The sequence below is a fragment of the Ciconia boyciana genome, chromosome 10, assembly GCF_034638445.1.
Source record: "Ciconia boyciana chromosome 10, ASM3463844v1, whole genome shotgun sequence".
Taxonomy (NCBI): domain Eukaryota; kingdom Metazoa; phylum Chordata; class Aves; order Ciconiiformes; family Ciconiidae; genus Ciconia; species Ciconia boyciana.
Genome location: NC_132943.1, coordinates 21,765,276 through 21,785,272, shown reverse-complemented (window position 1 = coordinate 21,785,272; position 19,997 = coordinate 21,765,276). Strand labels below are relative to the sequence as shown.

Sequence of the window (19,997 nt, the reverse complement as noted above, 5' to 3'; positions counted from 1 at the left end):
ATTGAAAAAATTACTTGGTTTGTACGGCACTTGTTAAAGGAAGGTAGGCATAATAAAGCACTACAGTGCACTGAACTATTTTTCAGTTTTGGATAAGACTGCAGATATGTAGCTTGAATTAAAAACATAGACAACAGCTAAATCTGTAATATTGTATTTAACAACAAAATAACAAACTGCATTTTGAATTCAGGTCTTCACTGGAATCTTCACAGCAGAAATGTTTCTCAAGATAATTGCAATGGATCCTTACTATTATTTCCAGGAAGGCTGGAATATTTTTGATGGTTTTATTGTAACCCTTAGCTTGGTTGAGCTTGGTCTTGCAGATGTGGAAGGACTCTCAGTTCTTCGATCGTTCAGATTGGTAAATATACATCAATTGCACTGATTTTTCAATGGGGCTTCATTAAAATAATATATTTTTTTGCCTTAAAAATTTGCTTGATGTTTTCCGTGATACTGATCCTGATGTCTCTTTCATTAGTACAAATCTTTATTACTTGTGATATCTTACTGTCTTCAATGGGAATTGATAAAGATCCAGACAAATAGATAGCAATGGGTGCCCTGGGCCTATTTCCAATGTATTTATTGTACATACACACTTTAAACATCCTGCTATGCAGAAACAAATCGACTCACTAGATGTATTGTGCTCTGATTGGCATCAGAGGAACAGATCTGCTCTACAAATACCAGTAGAAAAGTGGCCCAGATGATTTTAACAGATGAACCCTAGATTTTAAATTCCATCTAATATGACTGGTAGCTTCTTTGGCCTTCAGTAAAAACTATGCTTTGAGGATATCAAGCTCTACCTTCACAAAATTTTATTGACTGAACCTTCCATCTTCATGCTTTTAGGCAAGAGGATGCCCTCTGAACAGTCATACTCAGGGCATATTTTGCAGTAATATCCTTCCACAAATTAACTTGAAAATATCTTTGTGTCTTTCTTGCTGGTTGTCCTAACAGTATCTTTCTTTTCTTCCAGTTACGAGTTTTCAAATTGGCAAAATCTTGGCCAACATTAAATATGCTGATAAAAATTATTGGTAACTCTGTGGGAGCTCTGGGTAATCTGACCCTGGTGCTGGCCATCATTGTGTTCATTTTTGCTGTGGTTGGGATGCAGCTGTTTGGGAAAAACTACAAGGAATGTGTCTGCAAAATCGCAAGTGACTGTGTACTTCCACGCTGGCACATGCAAGATTTTTTTCACTCTTTTTTGATCGTATTTCGAGTGTTGTGTGGAGAATGGATAGAAACAATGTGGGATTGCATGGAGGTTGCTGGCCAAGCCATGTGCCTTACTGTCTTCATGATGGTCATGGTGATTGGAAACCTAGTGGTATGTAACCAAAGCCCTAGCAAAAAATTATTTGGCAATAGAATGGGCTCAATCCTGAAGTGAACTAAGTGCTCTGGCTGTGCTTCAATAAAGCACTTAAGCAGGTGGTTTCAAGCAATGCTTAAAGTTAAGCTTAAGAGCTTTTTTGGATTGAGAACAAAGTATTCTGCGATATCAAAATCCTAAGAATGTTAGAGTGAGCACTTAGTCATGTTCTTAATTTGTCTTTTGGCTCTTTGTAAATACTTTGTGCTTCAAATAATTTTAGTTTATGGGCTCTTTATAAACCATTTGCTATGGATTTTTTTATTGTTTATCCTGTATGATTAGTCATCTAAATAATCTAATTTCTGCTGTGTGATGGGATAAATTAAACTTTTTAATGATGCTGAATAGCAAATCTGTTATCTTCATTTTTAGATTATAAAATTTTGCACCAACATATTTATATACTGTGGGGATTTAAAAACACATTTACAGATATTAGTCAGTTGTAGGAATATTTTTGAATAGTGAACAGGACCTAAGCAAAATTTAAAAAGCTCCATTTTTTATGGAGAACAGAAAAAGTTTTGAGGGTGCTTTTCTTTGATTATGGTGAATTATTGGGATTTCAGTCTTCAATGTCACTAATATGACAATTTTTAATAAAATAAATGTTCTTTGTTGGGATAAAGTCTAGAACATCCTTTTTTTAATCTTTCTGCAGGTACTGAACCTATTTTTGGCCTTGCTCTTGAGCTCATTTAGTGCAGACAACCTTGCCGTGACAGATGATGACAATGAAATGAATAATCTCCAAATTGCTGTAGCAAGAATGCAGAAGGGCATAGATTATGTGAAAAGAAAAGCACGCGAATTCATCCAAAAAGCTTTTGTTAAAAAACAAAAAGCTTTAGACGAAATCAAACCACTTGAAGATTTGAACAACAAAAATAGCTGTATTTCTAACCATACAACCGTGGAACTAAGCAAGGATCATGACTATATTAAAGATGCGAATGGAACAACTAGTGGCATAGGCACAGGTAGCAGTGTGGAAAAATACATAATTGACGAAAGTGATTACATGTCATTCATAAACAACCCAAGCCTCACTGTGACAGTGCCCATTGCTGTGGGTGAATCCGACTTTGAAAATCTAAACACAGAGGAATTTAGTAGTGAATCAGACCTGGAAGAAAGCAAAGAGGTATTTAGATATTTTGTGCATTTCTGTCTGATCTTTTGAGTATTTTTCTTTTTTTCAGCATAAGTCAGTGTATTCAGCTCTTGATCATTTGTTATTTTGACACTTCTTTGTACATGGGCATAAAGGAGTGTATAAAGGAGGGTTTCATTCTGGATGGACAAAAGCGTGAGAAAGGGTTAAAAATTATAGTCTCCAAGAGGAGATAAGAGGCCAGGCAATGGGAGACCAAACTAATCCATAAGAACTATTTATGGTCCATATGGTAGTTGCAACAACCATAGCTGAAGCATTAATATTTCTTTTCCTGTTAAATATTAGCCAAAATGTCTTATAATTTGGCTTTGACTTAAGCTTCTGAACCACTGCCACAATAGAGGTTATAAGAATGTATTTGAGCACATTATGATCTTGCCCCAGCAGGACGAATTTCTAAATAAAACAACATTTAAACAAAGATCCATTGGCAAAACATGACTGGTCATCTACTCTTCCCCACAACTGCGTTAATGCTGGCGAGTCCAGTCCAGTCTTCTACCCCATCATAGAGCAGGCAGTCAAAGGGAGTGACACAAGCTGGTTTATGAGTGACCAATGGGGAACAGATTCAGTTTAGGAAAGCTTTCTGTAAATGTGCTGCTACCTGTAGGACCACGGTTACCTTTTATCCCATTGAGAAAGTCCTATGACATCTGTGACTTCCTCCAGAAGCTTATGAAAGAGCAGCTCTGTACATAGTTTTCCATGGATGGACAATCCATCCAGCAGTGCTGTTTTGGATTTGAGTCCAACTCCTTATTTTATACTGACTGCTAGTATAATGGGACTGTAGAAAAGAAATGATAAACACCAGAACAGCAGAGCCTTTGAATTAGCTGAGGTTTTGATGAGAGCCCACTTAGAAAACACTGTATGGATTCTCTACTTCTCAGGCCAGAGGGCACTAACAGGCGACTTGCAGCTGGCTTCAGACCATACTGAGTTTTTCAGCACCATTCCTGGAGTGTTGGCCAGGATCCTTTTTTGCTGATTGGGTCAGCTCTAGAAGTGGGGGATTTCTGTGAGGGTTTTGGTTGGTTGGTTGGTTTGCTTTGGTTTCTTTTTCAGCTGAGTACTCTTTTCTCCCTTAGCAAAGTAACAAATTAATCATCTTAAAATTACACTGTTAATGTCAAAGAGCTTAATTTTAGTGTGCAAAAAGTAGCTGACTAATGTTACAGAAAATCTGCTTCTTAGAAGAAAAGAGAGAAATAAAATGAAAAGGTTTTTTTCCAAAAATAAAAAAGCTTTGGAAGAATTTTGAAAAGTATTTTCAAAATTACTTTGAAAAGTGGTAAATCATACTGCAAAGGATGATTTGTGAAAATTGGATTAGTAGAAGTATACAATATTTTTGTAAAACTATCAGAGAGGCAACTCTGTAATGCAATTTGGAAAAAAACCTCTATAAATTGGTTCTTGTGACAAATAATGACAGAGCCTGAAACTGCATACATCAACCCATTTTCCTGATAAAGTTGAAACATCATTCTTCCAATCTCTATAGTCACCACAAGATGAAATTAACTAAAAACCTGGCTACTTAAAATATTACAAATTTTATTAAGTGCCATGCAACTCAATGTCAATGAGTCCTGGAATTGTTACTGAAAAACGGACTGGCTACTGCTTTAGTAAGAGTTTTGTTGTTAGGGTTTGGGGATTTTTTTGTCCTCAATATTCTGCAACCTAGCATTGATGAACCTATATGGCATTTATTTCGTTATTTTGTTTACCTCTACATCCTTAAATACGTTTCCTTCACAATTTTTACCCAATCTTTAGCCACAATACCAACCAGCTAGACTGCAACCAGGTCCCAGCTGCATGTTACAATGCTTTGAGAATTTTTAGGATACGATTAGCTTAAGTGCATTCAGTTTTTTAAAATTTGGTTTCCAACTTCCACTCCTCTCTCTTTATGCTCATCACGTTATTGAAAATTTGGTTAGGTTATAAAACACAATCATCTGATGTTTTATGGGCCATCTTTAGTCTACCTCAGCCTTATTGTATGCAGCTTCTGCTTCACTCTGAGTTAGACTTTTGGCAATTTTAATCTGGACTTGCTGACCTCCAAAGTATAGCCTTCTCTGCTGATCAGTGCTTTTTTCCCCTCATTCCTCTGAGCTCCCACTTCATTTATATAGTTACATTTAGGCTCTTACCTGCTTTTCGGTAGATGCTACAATTCCTGCATATATATTTAAGATGCATTATTTCTATGTAGGTCAAGAGATCATTGCCACTTATGGCTAGTTGTGGTCATAAATCTTTACAGGCTTAGCATCATCATTCATATTTTTCAGTTTAAAGCATAATTTTGTTTAAAGCCTTATCTGTCACTGATATACCTTCTAGTTAATGGATCCATACAATGCAGAAGGAAAACCAAAGATTGTACATATTTCACATTTCACATGTGTTTAGCAGCAATTTATTTATGTTGAACACTGGAACATTCAAAAACATGGCAGAATTATTTACTTATTCTGAAAACAACTAATATTTGCCTTAAAAAATATTTACTGTGCATTTGTGATGCTTTTTTTTTTTCTTTTTTTCCTTTACAGAAGTTAAATTTGTCTAGTTCATCTGAAGGTAGCACAGTTGATATCGGACTTCCTGCAGAAGAGCAACCAGAAGCTGAACCTGAAGAAGCCCAGGAGCCAGAGGCCTGCTTCACAGAAGGTGTTTGGAACAAAAATACTAATAATACTTATTCATGAAATATGGAATAATTATCTATCTAAGCAAAGTATTAATATTTCTAAAATAAGAAAAATATATTACTGAAAATTTGATTTTAGTACAAACTACTGTACTTTCTGAGCTTAGATACAGGCTCCTAGATAATAAAATAACACACTATTTTTATACCACTCTTCACAGATATCTATCAAAATGCTTTATAAAGTATACATTACTGAAACAGCTGTTGAGTGGTAAATAAAAACAGCACCTGGATGATTCTGTGCAAAATGCTAAACGAACCTTCTACAAATTGGCAAAAAGAGAAGGAAGAGCCTTTGTGTGCCACGTGGGGCAAGAACAGTCTCACCTGGTGGACTCATTCATCTTTCATGCTTCCTTCAATTGGCCCTTCTACACAACTCACTAAAACAAGAATCTGGGCATAAACTTTATTTGTAAAGGCATTTCCTCGTGAGAAAACTTATGGATGTGTGCATGTAAAGGAGGTGGGGAAAGGAATAGGTTTAAAACAGTAATGTAAGGATACAAATGCCATTTTTGGTATCTGTAAGCAAATGTTAGATTTAGAGTTTGGAAAATAAATGCTACTGTCAGTGCTGGGGTTGGGTTATTTCTGCACATGATAACAGACATTTCTTTAGAAATTTACACTGAAATAGTAAGAAGTAGTACTGTAACAGACTTGGATTTGGCAAAGAAAATACCATTATTGATTACTAGTATTTTCCTACCTAAATGAAAGAAGAAACAAACTCAAGTCAGCAGCTAAATCACAAAAGCTTAAATAAATTAAGGGTACAAGTTAGAGAAGTTAGCTGGTACTGAAAAGCTCAGAACTCAGATAAGAGGCTTAGAATTTTTTCATACAGTAAATGCAACGCTGTCTGAATTTAGTATCCCAAACAAAAGAAAGTACAATTTAATAACACTTGACCATATCTTACTACGTAAACCTACTATACATTGGTTGAGTTTGTATATTTTTACTCATACTTTGTATTTTGTAATGTGGCTTCATGTTCCATGGACTTTTATCTTTTTGTGTGCACTTTATTGAGCACTTAGTTCTTGATAAATGAGAAATACTTTCTTCTCACTTGTTGATTTAATTGTAAATTCCAGTTGTCTCAGTGGTATTTTTTTTCTGCTTTGGAGAAAAAGAAGGTCATCTAGGTGAAAATCTATTGAGTTTTTACTAAATAGCACAGCTTCTGGAAAGGTAGCATTGTATCATTAACAGAATGCATAACCAAAATTAATGCAATTCAACAAAATGTCTCTCCCCCCCCCCCCCCAATACATACACTGTTTTAAAGGCTGTGTACGAAGGTTCAAGTGCTGTCAAGTAAGTATAGAAGAAGGGAGAGGAAAGCAGTGGTGGAACCTTAGAAAAACCTGCTTCAGGATTGTCGAACACAACTGGTTTGAGACTTTCATTGTCTTTATGATTCTCCTCAGTAGTGGAGCTCTGGTAAGTAAAACATGAACAGTGTGTCACAATGTTGGCTCTTCAAACATTGTTTTAACTTAGTTTTCTCCACCAGAAAGAACACAGAATTCAAATGACAGGACTAAATTTTAGTCAGGCCTTTGAAAGAATGGTAGAAAAAGTGTCTTCTCAACAATATGTCGAAAAAAGAACAGACATAATTGATTAGAGAGCTTAACTCCTTTGCTGAAAGTGATAGTGATACGCCTGAAGCAGGGAGAGATGTGAAGAAGAGATCATATTTAACTTTGTTATTTGAGTTTGCTCTCTAGTCTTACTGGTGTTTACTGATATAATTCAGGGAAAAAACTCACTGATGAAAAGAGTTTGGAAGAAACTGTAATGGCATAAACAGCTCACAATACCTTGCAAGAGACAGAGCTGGCTTATACGGTCTTATAAATGTTTTGTGCTAGAACGGCAAGAAAGATTAAGACTGTGTGTTTGTAATTACTCCCTTCTAAGAATAAGAATTTATTATTGATGCTTCTAATACAGCTTCTGCTGACTCATACTGATGTAGACTAAAGGGATATCTGTAAAAACATGAATTTTCTTTAGGGTTAACAAGTATGTGAGGGCAGAATAAAAAGAAGCCAATTATAATACAAATCTACAACAATAAAAGAAACAAAACATACCAATAATACGTTATTTCACAAATACAAATAATGACAAAGAATAAAGAAATTGGAGATGAACTGTTAAATAAAGGTGAGCCTGGATACATACCGAGCTGAAGTTTCTTAAGCAAACTACTTGCCCTGAGATAACGTAGAGTATATCTAGCATCTACCCTGGTAGATGAATTACCCTTTGGTAAATTACTTAAGTTCCTACCTCATCAAACAAAATTGCGTTGCAAAATTGTATTATAAACTCTTTAGGCCACTCCCAACACTTTAAAATACCGTTAATGGTTAGCAGTTTATGATTATACCTATCATTAGTTTATGATTATACCTATCATTAGTAAATCTTTATCATTCTGCTTTAGTTTGGTCTAATATCAACACAACTATCAAATAAGCAACTTTTATTAATACCATGTGACACATTCCCTGTGATTTAAAACCCTTGAAATAACAAAAGACTCACATCTACGCTATTGAATTTTGGTTCATGCTACCAAGTGGAGAAAACCTTTAGTGACAAGAATTTAAATGAGAGAAAAGTACTAGCAAGAGATCTGATAAAGGTGAATTTCCATCATTGTATTTAGAGGAATTTTGAGAAGAGATCCCACAGTATTAGCATCTCACGCTTGTGAACCTAAGGGGTGTGTCATCCACAGAACATTTATTTTGTGAAAATGCTACAGAGACCAGGGATTAGCCCAAGCCTCTGCAGATGTGCGATCCTGCTCTGCCTTCAACTTCCTTTGTGACAGCAAAAACGCCTCTTTGGACCTGCCAGTACTGTATCCCAGTGTTCACCCCAAGGCCAGGCTCCAGTCCAGTCTCACTGTCGTTACAGCCAGGAAATCTGGCCGGCCCAGGCACGCTGCAGGCTGCTGCAAACCCTCGCCCTAGGGGCATTCAGGCAGGGAGCAGACACACTTCTAGCTGCCCCGAGCACTGCTAGCTTGGCCTCTGACATACTCCCACCTATAAGAAGGAAATGATATCCATTGGCTCTTCCCAGTTTGTGAGATAAAGTTGTTAGTGATTACATATGAGCGTCAGGTACCATAGTGCCTGATCTCAGTATCCAAAATTACTGATACACAGCTGTTAATTCGATGATTGATAGACAAACACTAATCATTTGAACTGACAGATGTAAAGTGATTCAAAAGCGGGCTGGGGAAAAATGAATGTTAGTATCAATAAATATCCAAATCTTTGCAAGCTAGCAGATCATTCCAGTTCTTTCAATCCAATAAAATCAATTGTTATCCATAAGAAATAATAGCATATTTAAAATTTAAAAGCAATTAAAGGGAAAATTTCTTGGAGGACAGGAAGAATTCTGAAAAGCAGAAGCTATATGTTTTTTCAAATGTCTACAAACGAAAACACACAAAAAGTGTAAATAACATTGCAAGGATCTCAGAAATTTTATGCATCTCATAAAATGTGAATAATACAGTAAAGCAGGTATTTGATTTAGATAAATAATTTTTTTAAGAAAGGAAGAACTTGTTTTATGATTTATTACTTAAAATTTTTAAAAAAGCAACAGGACTTAAAAACATAAGATCAATTGTATTGTCATTGTCCTGAAAACTTTACAGTTATGGCCCTGGATTTTGAAAATGGATCTACCTACATACAAACCAAATGATCTCAGTAGAATGCAGTTCAGGCACACCACTCTGCAGAATCAGTGCTCTTTGTGAGTACCGAAAATGATCTGAGAAGAATAATTCACCATCAGCAATAAATAAATAAAAATCTCTGACCAGTGAAGAGGTTGCTGTGTAGTATCTGCTTCTCTGTGAGATGGAAACTATCGTTCCATAGGGGAAAAACAGGTATATATGAGTTTAGCAGAAAAGGAGACATCAGATAGAAGTGACACTCCCATGCCTTTTCTTGAAGAAAGATTGTTACCTTTTTTGTTGCCTTTTTTTTTTGGTTACAACATGAAGTATGTTCAGTAACAAAAGGTAACAACAAATACATTTGAATGTGTTTACCCATAGGCTTTTGAAGACATATATATTGAACAGCGCAAAACTATCAAGACCATGCTGGAATATGCTGACAAGGTCTTCACTTACATCTTCATTCTGGAAATGCTGCTGAAGTGGGTGGCCTATGGCTATCAGACTTACTTTACTAATGCCTGGTGCTGGCTGGACTTCCTGATTGTCGATGTATGTAGTATATTTCCTAGGTGTTACTTTTATATTTACCTGATTTTTGTTGCAATTACTTGCTCTAGTTTCCTTTTCAATTTAAAAAGTAAGGTAGATGGAAAGAATTCCATGTTTCTCTGTCTTTCACTTTACACTTGCAACACTGCCTTCCTATGCCACAGAGTTAAGAAAGACTGGAAGTTCTCCTGCTAACAAAAGAACCTCACATGGCAGCCCCACAAGCAGTTAAGGGGTTTATCCCAGCACTGTTGTTGAAGGAGGTAGTGCTGTCCTCTGTTCCGCCCCTGGCAGCTCATTCCCACCTTCACCTGCCTTCCCCCCTCCTGCGGTGTAAGTCACATCCACCATTTAGATGGGTGTCTGGTCCACCAGACATCAGACACTCATCTGGATTAAAACTCCTCTGGCAAGAAAACGAACATCATGTCCACCAATTTCAGCATATGGCTGAATTGGGGTTTTACAAGGAATGCAAGATGTATCTGTAGCATTGGTGGTGTGTCTTACTTAGTATTAAAAGTCCAATGAATATTACTGAACTTGCAATCTTCACAGCCGTGTTTGAAATCAGGCTCAATAATCTTCCCTGCAAGGGTTATCTAATAGTTATAACTCTACTGTGCTGTGCTGTGAAATGGGGGAGACCATTTCTTGATGTATTAATGCAATTACAGAGAATTTAAAGTAATGTCCTAGATATGCTCCCTTGAAGAAACCTCCAACGTGCAGAAGCACACACTATTTCTGCAGTCTATGAGTTCTGTGTGTGAAACTAAAATACTATGTTTTACGTAGTTACAAAACCACAACTAGCTGCTACATTTTTAAGATAGAAATTTCTGGTAAAACTTATATGAAAAACAAATATTAAGCTCAATTTTAAAATTAAGATGCATTTTGTCTTGGTTTCAATGACTTAGAAGCAGACACTGAATAGGTAAAAGGTGAACTTCATAAGCAGTTACTGACCCAAAAAATTGCTAAAAATCCAACAGTTTCTGAATGTGTTCCCAGCATACAAGGGCTAATCACAGCAGTTCATTTTCTTGAGCTTTGTTTTGTGACTGGTGCCTACAACCTTTTTGATTGGTGTACGTTATGGATTGAATATATCTAGGATTCAACTTCACATATACAGCTACAGATAACCACGTTCAAACATAGTACTCATACAAAGAAAGTACCCTCTCTTTGGAAAACACTTTCATTCTCTAGTATCTAAATTCTTCTCAAAATGGGTACCTAAGTGGCACCTATAGGAAAAAAGCTTGAAGAAGCATGCAAGCAGAAGCATCGGTTCCTTTTCTAAACCCATTTTCACTAATATGTGACTTTATTTAAATCATAATATCCCAAACAGCCATCTTGTGAATGTGAAAATTTGAATACTTCTTTGTGTGAAGGGTATAACACATATTCAGGTGTCTGAATAAGCCCATGATTAAACCCTGGATTTACACACCTGGATATTTTCTTTAATTTTTCTTTAGATTATGGCAGCCAGAAAGCTTGAAAGTTTTCGGTAGTATGCTGAATGTGCTGGAGAAAGAAATTCAGGTTTCAGAAGGACCTAGTTTTGTGGGTTGCTAGAGCTCAGGATTGACAAGTACAGAAAAGCTACTAACTTTTAAAAGCCAAATATTTCACATATAATGCTTGTTTTTAAATATGGTTCATAAAGAGCACTGTCCTAGCGTTCTCTTTACCTGATGCATTGTTCTTTATAATGAAAGACTACAGGAGATCATTGTGCTATTTTTGGCCAAACAAATAGGTAAGGAGTTAGAACAGGGTAATGAAGGAGCATTTAGGGGAAATGGGAAGAAAACAGAAGGTATTATTTTGGACAGGAGCCATAGCAAATGTAGAGAATATGGTATTTCTCTCTGAGGTAATGTAGCAACATAGAATACATAAAGGCCTGTGGATAAGAAACTTTATTACACCTGCTGCCTATGGAACTGTTCTTATAAGGTCTTTAAGAAACAGCATAATCCAGGTTAATGTCAGCCTGTAGAGCACATAAATTCAGCAGTCAGGCAAAAGGATTAGTCAGTGTAACTGAATATATAAAAATTAATCCTTTCTACCAATTTCCAGAGGAGCAATGTTGCTCTGTGACCCATCTGCTAATTTAAAACAGGCTTCAATCATTTCCCTTTCAGTTGTGGACAATCAAATGGGCATTATCAGCTATAATTACCGATCCCAACAGCATTGTAAAACAAAGAAAAAGTGAGAGCAATACCTAAACTGGTAAAAAGGAGAGATTAATTTCATTTGCTTTTTGTGGTTTTAAATGCTGTCAAATCACTAGCACAATATGAAATTCAGAAGTATTAATGATTCCAGATATTGTTACCTTATGATGTTTTTGTTTGTTTATTCACCTATCCTATTCTTCTTTCATACTACTTCTTTTTTTTTTGCTTTGTTTTGTTTAAAAGACTTCCTATTCCTGAAGAAAGTGGTCCAAAATTAGATTCTTCTAAAGAAGTTTGTATCTCACATCTATGGTATGTAAAGTAGTATGTGCAACTTAATAATTTTTACTTTCCTGTTTTCATATAGGTCTCTTTGGTTAGCTTAACAGCAAATGCATTGGGTTACTCTGAACTTGGTGCCATTAAGTCCCTTAGGACACTAAGAGCTTTGAGACCTCTAAGAGCCTTGTCACGATTTGAAGGCATGAGGGTAAGACAACATGAAAGAATCTGAAACTATGCATGCATAGAAAGAATCCATGCATGCAGAATAAGGAATGACAAGTCCATGCAGAAAGGCTGCACTATCTTTTTATCTATTGCATATCTTTTACTAACAGATAAGCAAAAAGCTTCATCAATTCACCTAAATCCATATGCAGTATCACATAGAAGTTACATTCATTAAGGTTACTTTACTTTCTAGCCAATCTCAGGAGTTCTCCATATGAGGCTTTGAAATTACCAACTATGAACTCTCTTAACAGATGCTGTTATAATGAATAAGATGTAACAAGATTTTTTTAGTTTTTTACTGATAAACAGATCACAATATTTATACAGGAATCTAATTTAGCATTAGCTAATAAAGATGTTTTCTGTTACCAGTTGAAATCCTTCATTTTTCTTCATATTTGATAGACCACCTTTGGTCTAACCCCACTGAATTTCACTAGATGGTACTAGACCTATATTCATACCCACTAGTGGTTTAAATCTATTTCTGAGTTTGGCTGATTTTAAAAAAAAATCCAGTTATTTGATTTCTCCATGAAATTGTTCTTTTTGTAAGGTAAATGCTTTTCTTATTTCAACAAATCTCTATTCAATATTCAATACAATGTATATAAGGTTATTTTTTACTTATTCTGAGTAACATAGAGGCCCTGCTTACTACTCATCTCACTCAAGAAAGCATTTTAACTTATTTTTTTCATCTGTTTGTACCTTCTGTTCCTTAAAGCCACTGAATACAAACTAACTCTATATGCATGTCATTGAAATGTGTTTTAAGAGAATGCTTTTTGCTACTTCATGGAAACATAAGAGGAAACAATGCACTAATGAATTTCAAGTCAATAATAAACCAGTGGAATAGACTGGAATATACTGTCTGAACAACCTTTAGATACAAATCTAAGTTTAATCAAGCCAAACTGAGGCTTAGAATTCTGTTCCTTAAATTGTATTCATCAGGCTACATATCTCTACTTCAGAATGCATCAGAAAAAAATATTTCTAATCAATGATTACTAGATTAAAAAATTTCAGTTTCATGCAGCAAATTGACTTTTAACAGTTTTCTCATCATTTGAAATTCATGAATTGATATTCAGCAGGGCAAGAGCTGGTCAAGTACTACAGAATGTATGAATTTTCATTTAAGTTTGGAATGACTATTTGATTTAGCCGTTTTCTCTTTGTCGTTCTTTGTACTTACTGTTCATGAACATTCAGATAAATGTGGTTTTGTGCAGAGAAATGTCGGGAAATTGCTATTAAAAAATTACTTTTTTAATAATGTTCTGGTCAGCTGCAGGAGGACTGGGAGACCAGTATAGAAGTTACACAGGCACAAGAAATGCATCTCTTTAGATTACATTGGAAAAACAGATAATTTCTAGAAAGATAATGTCAAAATTAATTGCCAAATATTTTATTCCATTTTCCTGTATCCTTATGTGATTGCCTTAGCATATTTTCCACTTAAAAGATTTAGGATATTCTTGCTCAAAGAAAAGTACCTGTTATTTGAACTCTATTTACTGCTTTCCCTTATTTCTCACTGAATAACTATGAAACTATGCCAGAAGCCCAATCATATGATAGAATTTCAGATACACAACATGAATAATTCATGAGCAACTTACTGTGTAGGAATCACAGACAAGCCTGGAAAAGCAAAAAAGGTTTCAGCTCTGTCCTCCAATACTAATGATAATCAATGAAGTGCCTGATTCCAGTCACTTAGCAAATTTGACCAGCCAACTGTATAGGCCTTATCTTTACTATTAGTTACATGTACTTCTGAAAATGTTTTTTCCAAAGCACTTGGCAAGTATTCACAACAGCTCATTGACAGATAGTAGCATTAGTTTATGAATGACTCACGAACAGTAAAAAGATTCAAATAACAAATAATTGACCAGCTCATGATAAGACTATAGTCAAATTACAGTCTTCTCAGAAACTGAGTTCATTTCATAAAAATTCATAAAAACAGATTCTTTTATCTGCCAACAGAAAGTAAAAATAAATCAACCCTCTTTGCTTTCTTATATTGCCTATACCTACACTGAGCTGTGACAAAACAAGCTGAGTTTTTATTCAGCATGTATTTACAATTATAGTTTACCCCCATGTTCAAAACTGTGCAAATTTTGCCTTGAAAATATAAGAGATCATACGTATTCCACAAAAGTCCCTGTATGTAAAAAGCTCTGCATCATTTTGTAAAACAATCTGTTAAGTTCTCAGCTACTTTAAATCAATCCTTTTCTTAAATAAGTTTACCATTCTGGTGAATTGGAAGAATACAGCATTTTACATAGTCAGTAAATACTAATAACTATTTTGTTATCCCTAAATATGAAACATACTTCACTTTTTAAGTTATATTCTTGTAAGTCTACAGTTATACTCTGTAGTTACAACTTAATTTTGTAGTTACACTGTTTCATAAATGGGATACATTCTCTTTCCAAAGTGAACATAAGATATATGAATCCCTTGCACCAAAATAGGGTACAAGTGGTCCATAGCCTGTGCTTGCCTTGGGCACAGAAGTGAATTTTGCCATATCAAAGGCATTTAAAATACCTGCTAGTATACTGAATACTGAGAAATTTCAATACTTTCTGTAGTGAATCTGAAAACCAACTCCACCCAGATGCTGGAAGGCAAAGTAAAGGATTGCATTAATTTAATTTAAACTTCTGTCTTACGGTTTATATTCTCATCTCAATTAGTGTACATACTGAGCAGCAGTGTCTGCAAACTGAGATTTGAATATACCCATTGCTTTTTGTTTAGCTTTTTAGTACTTGCAATATAATGCTTTTGCGCTAGTTCTGAATTGGTATGCTACTTGTAAATGTAGAACACTGAGTATACATTGCTTTGCTGAGTTAGAGAATTAAGTGACAATAAAGCATGCATTTGTGTCTAATTTCACAAAATAAAGCATGTCATGCCGTGCTTGATTTATTTATTAGAGAAATAGTAGAAGGCAGCAAACAATCTGAAATCCACTTGCACTTTCAGTTTTGCATGCCTTATGCATATTTCTGGCTGATGGCTTTAAACATTTACTGTATTTCAAATTTCCAGTCCAATTTCATAACTTGTAAAACTAAATTAGAGTATTTGATGTCTTAAATATCCTCTAAAATTCAATGGCTATTCCTTAGATTCCGTTACCAGGAAAGCGATATTGAGGCATTTTCAAGAGCACTCCAAACTTCATTAGTAGGAAATAAACATTTCCATATGATTGAGTTATAACACATAACATCAAGTGTCTGTCATTACAGATTGACAACTAATAACAGGCTATATATTTCTATTTCATATAGGATAACCTTCCTTCAGCTTGGATGGGGTGGACCACTGGTTCCTCCCCTTATCTGTATTATGGGTACAGTATTTCCCCCTTTTCTACCCTTAATGATTACAGTGTGACTAATCGCTACATTGTGTATTTAGGGTTAGAAGGAGAGACAATCTTATCTGACAATCCCAGAAGGAGCAAAAGGAGATTATATATATTCACCCTACACCCCCTTCTTAATTGCTTTAAATCTTTGGAAATAATCCTTTGAAATTTCTTATGTTACAGAAATAACACGAAAACTTTTGAGAAAATCGGTATTGTTATTTAGAGTTATCTGAGTTCTTTTTGCAGGAGAAAGGTACCTCAGCTATTTTTAGATTTGTAGATGCTTTTTTAACTGAGATAAAAAATTGCTTTCTTTAAAAGTTTGAATCTGGCTTTTGCATTGTTTTGGAAAGATCTGTGCTTTTCTCTGTTACTCAAGTTATAGCTACATACATTCAAAAATATCCCATAGAAAGTTTTGAACATTACTTTTAATACACTAAGCACACACCAAAACACTATTACCTGAAGAGTCACAACTATAGATATTTATATAATTGCAGTATAAATTTTTGCATAATTTTTAAACTCCTGTATGTTACTTCAAGTAAATCACTCCAAGCGTATATAGATAACATGACATATCATATAACTTATATAATCCTTTCCTGGAATCTGAATTCAGTCTTCTTTGGCCTGTGTTGGAAACTAGTTTTTGTAATTTTTATAAAATGCCACTAACAATATTATTTTTGTAGTATCTTTCTTGGCGTTTAGAAATGTCCTGCAGGAAACATGTCAGTGACATAAAAAAATTTCCATTCACTATCAGATCCTCAGAAAAATCCCATTCTTAGACTACAACCCTTGCAAGCACCAACTGTGAGAGGGTATCATTAGTGCAGGGTTTTTTATAGCTTCAGTGTAAATGATGTATCAACATAAACAGCATTCACTGTAAATTTAGCATCTTGCCTCACAGCTAATTACGTATTTACTCTCAAGAAAGTGTATTCACTATCTTCTGCAAGTTTCTTTTAAATATAGAGGAATATATTTTGCTGATCAAAAGATTATGCGCTTTGAAGGATTTTTTGAGGACTGTGATCTTATTCATTACCTTTGAGTTTTAAGGAAAGTCTATTAGAAGTGTTATACCTCCTGATAGACAATTAAAAAATACACAATCTTCGATGTAAGAAGACTGTCTGTATAGATGTTCATAAATCATACAGGAAATATCTTAGTATTTTGAGATATTTCTTAGACTGTATCTCTACAATTAGAAGAGAACTTTTGAAGGAGTTTCTTATATAATTGAAACTGATATGACTTTGTCTGGATTTCTGTTTGTTGTATCTTGAAGAAAATCTTTTAGGATCAAAATTTAATTAAATTTGAATGAGATACATAATATAGTTTACATTTTAATTAAAAATGTTAAAGAACACATAAAGGTCAATAACATTTAAGTTATGCAACAGGAAGAGCAAAAAGTTATTTTTTTCACTGCATCTGGTGAAATTCAGAGATATTGTTCCCACATCAAATAATTAGTCTGTTTTCATGCTTGTGTGTATTTACAATATTTATCAGGTCTTCTCAAACAAATACAGCCATATGATTTATTGCTTGGCAGACAATTATTGTATTTCATCATACAGTATGTTAAATTATGTCTTTTCTTCTATGTTGTCTTCAAAAGTATTTTGTTGTGTACTGGATTTCTGGTGAGAAACAGAATCAAAGCTGCCCCTGGAACTCCAGTATTTTGATAAATCCAACAGCGTAGCTTGCTTTTAATAGACTGTTATGTGAATAAGAAATGCTTCTGTTGCTACTTTAATGAAGTTAAATTTTCTTATAAAAGCTAGGACAGAACTGCAGAATCATTGAGGTTAGAAAGGACATCCTGAGATCTTCTAGTCAAACCTCCCTGCTAACAGTTGCAGCATTCCAGGATATAAACTCACCACCCAATAGCATGAAATTTTTCCAGCACGAAGTGTTATAAAAATAGTTTGTGCACTAAGTGTTTGAGGAAGTATTTTGCTTTCTTTGAAGATAAAATTCTCTATCAGAAGCATTCTTCCGTCAGCTGTGCTTGTACAGTAACAATTAAGGAAAAGTAGAAAAGACTGCAATTGTTAAGGGAGTGATTTTCTTTTCCTCTGAGATCTTTTATCTCTTGCTTCAACTTTATTTGTTCATTACCGTTAAGATTAAGATTTAGTTGTACCTCCTTGTCAGGTGTCTCTGATTCTTTCCATCTGCCTGTCTTCTCTTTGCATACTCAGTTAAATCCAAATTTTTCTTTACAATTGCTGCTTTAAATGGTAGTTTTCTAATAATCTTCTGCCTGTATTCCCAATACAGTCTTCATTTTACTCAAAAATTGAAAACCTTGTCATAAAACTTGTCATAAATACTCAATTTTTTTAATTGTTTCACACATGAGGTGCTTCTCATGCCAGTTCTAACATTCTGACAAAATCCATTCATTTCTTTCATGAAACAACCTTTTGTGCTTTTTTTCTTGATTTAAATATATTCCAGTCTCACTATCATAATTTACTTTTACACTTTCTATTTTCTACTTTGTAGTGATCCTGAATTAAGGATAAGCATTAGTTTGCTAGAATAAGATTTCAGTTTTAGTTTTTCCTTTGCTTCTAACTTTTCTAAACATTTTTCTAAATGCTATTTAATTCTGGGCTTACAGAATCATAGGTCACGTAGCTAAGAATAAATTATATGTACGTACATGGCATTAAGGCAAAATGTGTAGCAAAGGTGGCAATATTCTAGTTCTTTTACTATGCACTTCTTAAAGGCAAAATCCGTAAGATACCTCTAATTTTGGTTGGAGGACAGAGAAAAGACAAAGCCAGACTCTTCTCAGATGTGCACAGTGATAACAAGAGGCAATGGACAATGGGTAACAAGCTGGCTTATGGGAAATTCTTATTTGATATAAAGGATTTTGGGGAGGTTTGTGTTTTTCCTTTTTGAGGTTTTTTTGGGGGGCAGGGGTATTTGATTTTGATTTTAGGGTTTTTTTGTTTGGGCTGGGTTTTTTGTTTTACAGTGAGGTAAATACTGGAACAGTGGAACATAATTAGTGGATTATAGTCCACACATTCATACAAACATGGTGCACCACCTGATTTCTGTTTGTGGGACAAAGTTATGAGAGTTTCTCACAAGTGCATTAAGATAAAATAGAGAGGAGTAATTAATTGAAAATGAGCAGGTTTGAATAACTTGGATGAATCTACATTTTTAGATTCACCATAGTTCCTCCCGAGAATCATTATTTGGATCATGTCAAGTAGGTTGCACTTTCTCTCACAGAAATATTTAATTCTCATCCTCTGTTGTCTCTAAAGCCAGTTCATAGCTGATCATCAAGCATATGCAGCACGCTTCTTCCCAATGTACCCATTCCAAGCTACTCAATGAGAAAATATGTAGTTTTGAGGTGTCTTGTTAAAATATGTATTGGCAAGTAAAAGAATTACCACAATCTCTCTCTCGCTCTCTCTCCCCCTTGTCCTCTCCCTTTCTCCCTCCTCTATTCTGTCCTCATCTGCTAGATTGCATTGTCAGATATGCTTTACTACCTGATATAAATGTTGGAAAAATGTGATAAATTTTCTTTTTTATCTTTGAATAAAAGTTCCCATCTACATTACTGCTGTGGGAATGTACATATACTTTATCCCTTCAACATAAAGACCTTATAATCCTTATATATCCATATATCCAGCTGTCTGTATGGATATATGACTCTTCCATCAAACACCATGGATACACTCAGACAAGACAGGGTATCTTGTGTGGGAATATCTTTCCTGTACTGCATCATCAGTTATCTTCCTTCATAGGGACCTCCAAACCTCACACTAAGCAACTGCAGCAAAGATCCCAAAGCCTCCACTGAGGATCAGTCTTAATCCTCTGCACTGGGCAGTGTTTGTATTCTGTCTGGTGGCCCACAGGTCGGGTACCTCCGTTGCCTTTGTGAGAGGAACATTTCCAAATGATGCAGCTTCTCCTAATCTAAGCCCCATACCCGTTTCCTCTGATCCCGCTGACTTTCTGCTGTGTTATGTCTTGTAGAAGTGGCTCCTCTAACTTCAGAGAAAGGCAGTTTTCATCGTCTGTTTTGTAGGACCAGGGAGAACAGAACGCCATTAGTACAGCACTTTTGTGATTATTTGGTCAGAACAAAGGGACTGCCCCAACCACTTCTGTCATGCTGAGCCCCCTGCCACCTTACAAACACTCACAGGTCCCATGTGGG

General features: G+C 35.1%; 1 protein-coding gene across 1 annotated transcript in view; it reads left to right on the top strand.

Moving 5' to 3' along the window:
* The window catches only part of LOC140657235 (sodium channel protein type 1 subunit alpha), a 93,329-nt gene that overhangs the window by 51,990 nt on the left and 21,342 nt on the right, over nt 1–19,997 (top strand). The window contains exons 16-22 of the mRNA XM_072873947.1: nt 194–367; nt 998–1,354; nt 2,064–2,546; nt 5,156–5,273; nt 6,614–6,768; nt 9,434–9,607; nt 12,182–12,304. Of these exons, the coding sequence (XP_072730048.1) occupies nt 194–367; nt 998–1,354; nt 2,064–2,546; nt 5,156–5,273; nt 6,614–6,768; nt 9,434–9,607; nt 12,182–12,304 (1,584 nt within the window). The remainder of the gene's footprint in view (nt 1–193; nt 368–997; nt 1,355–2,063; nt 2,547–5,155; nt 5,274–6,613; nt 6,769–9,433; nt 9,608–12,181; nt 12,305–19,997) is intronic.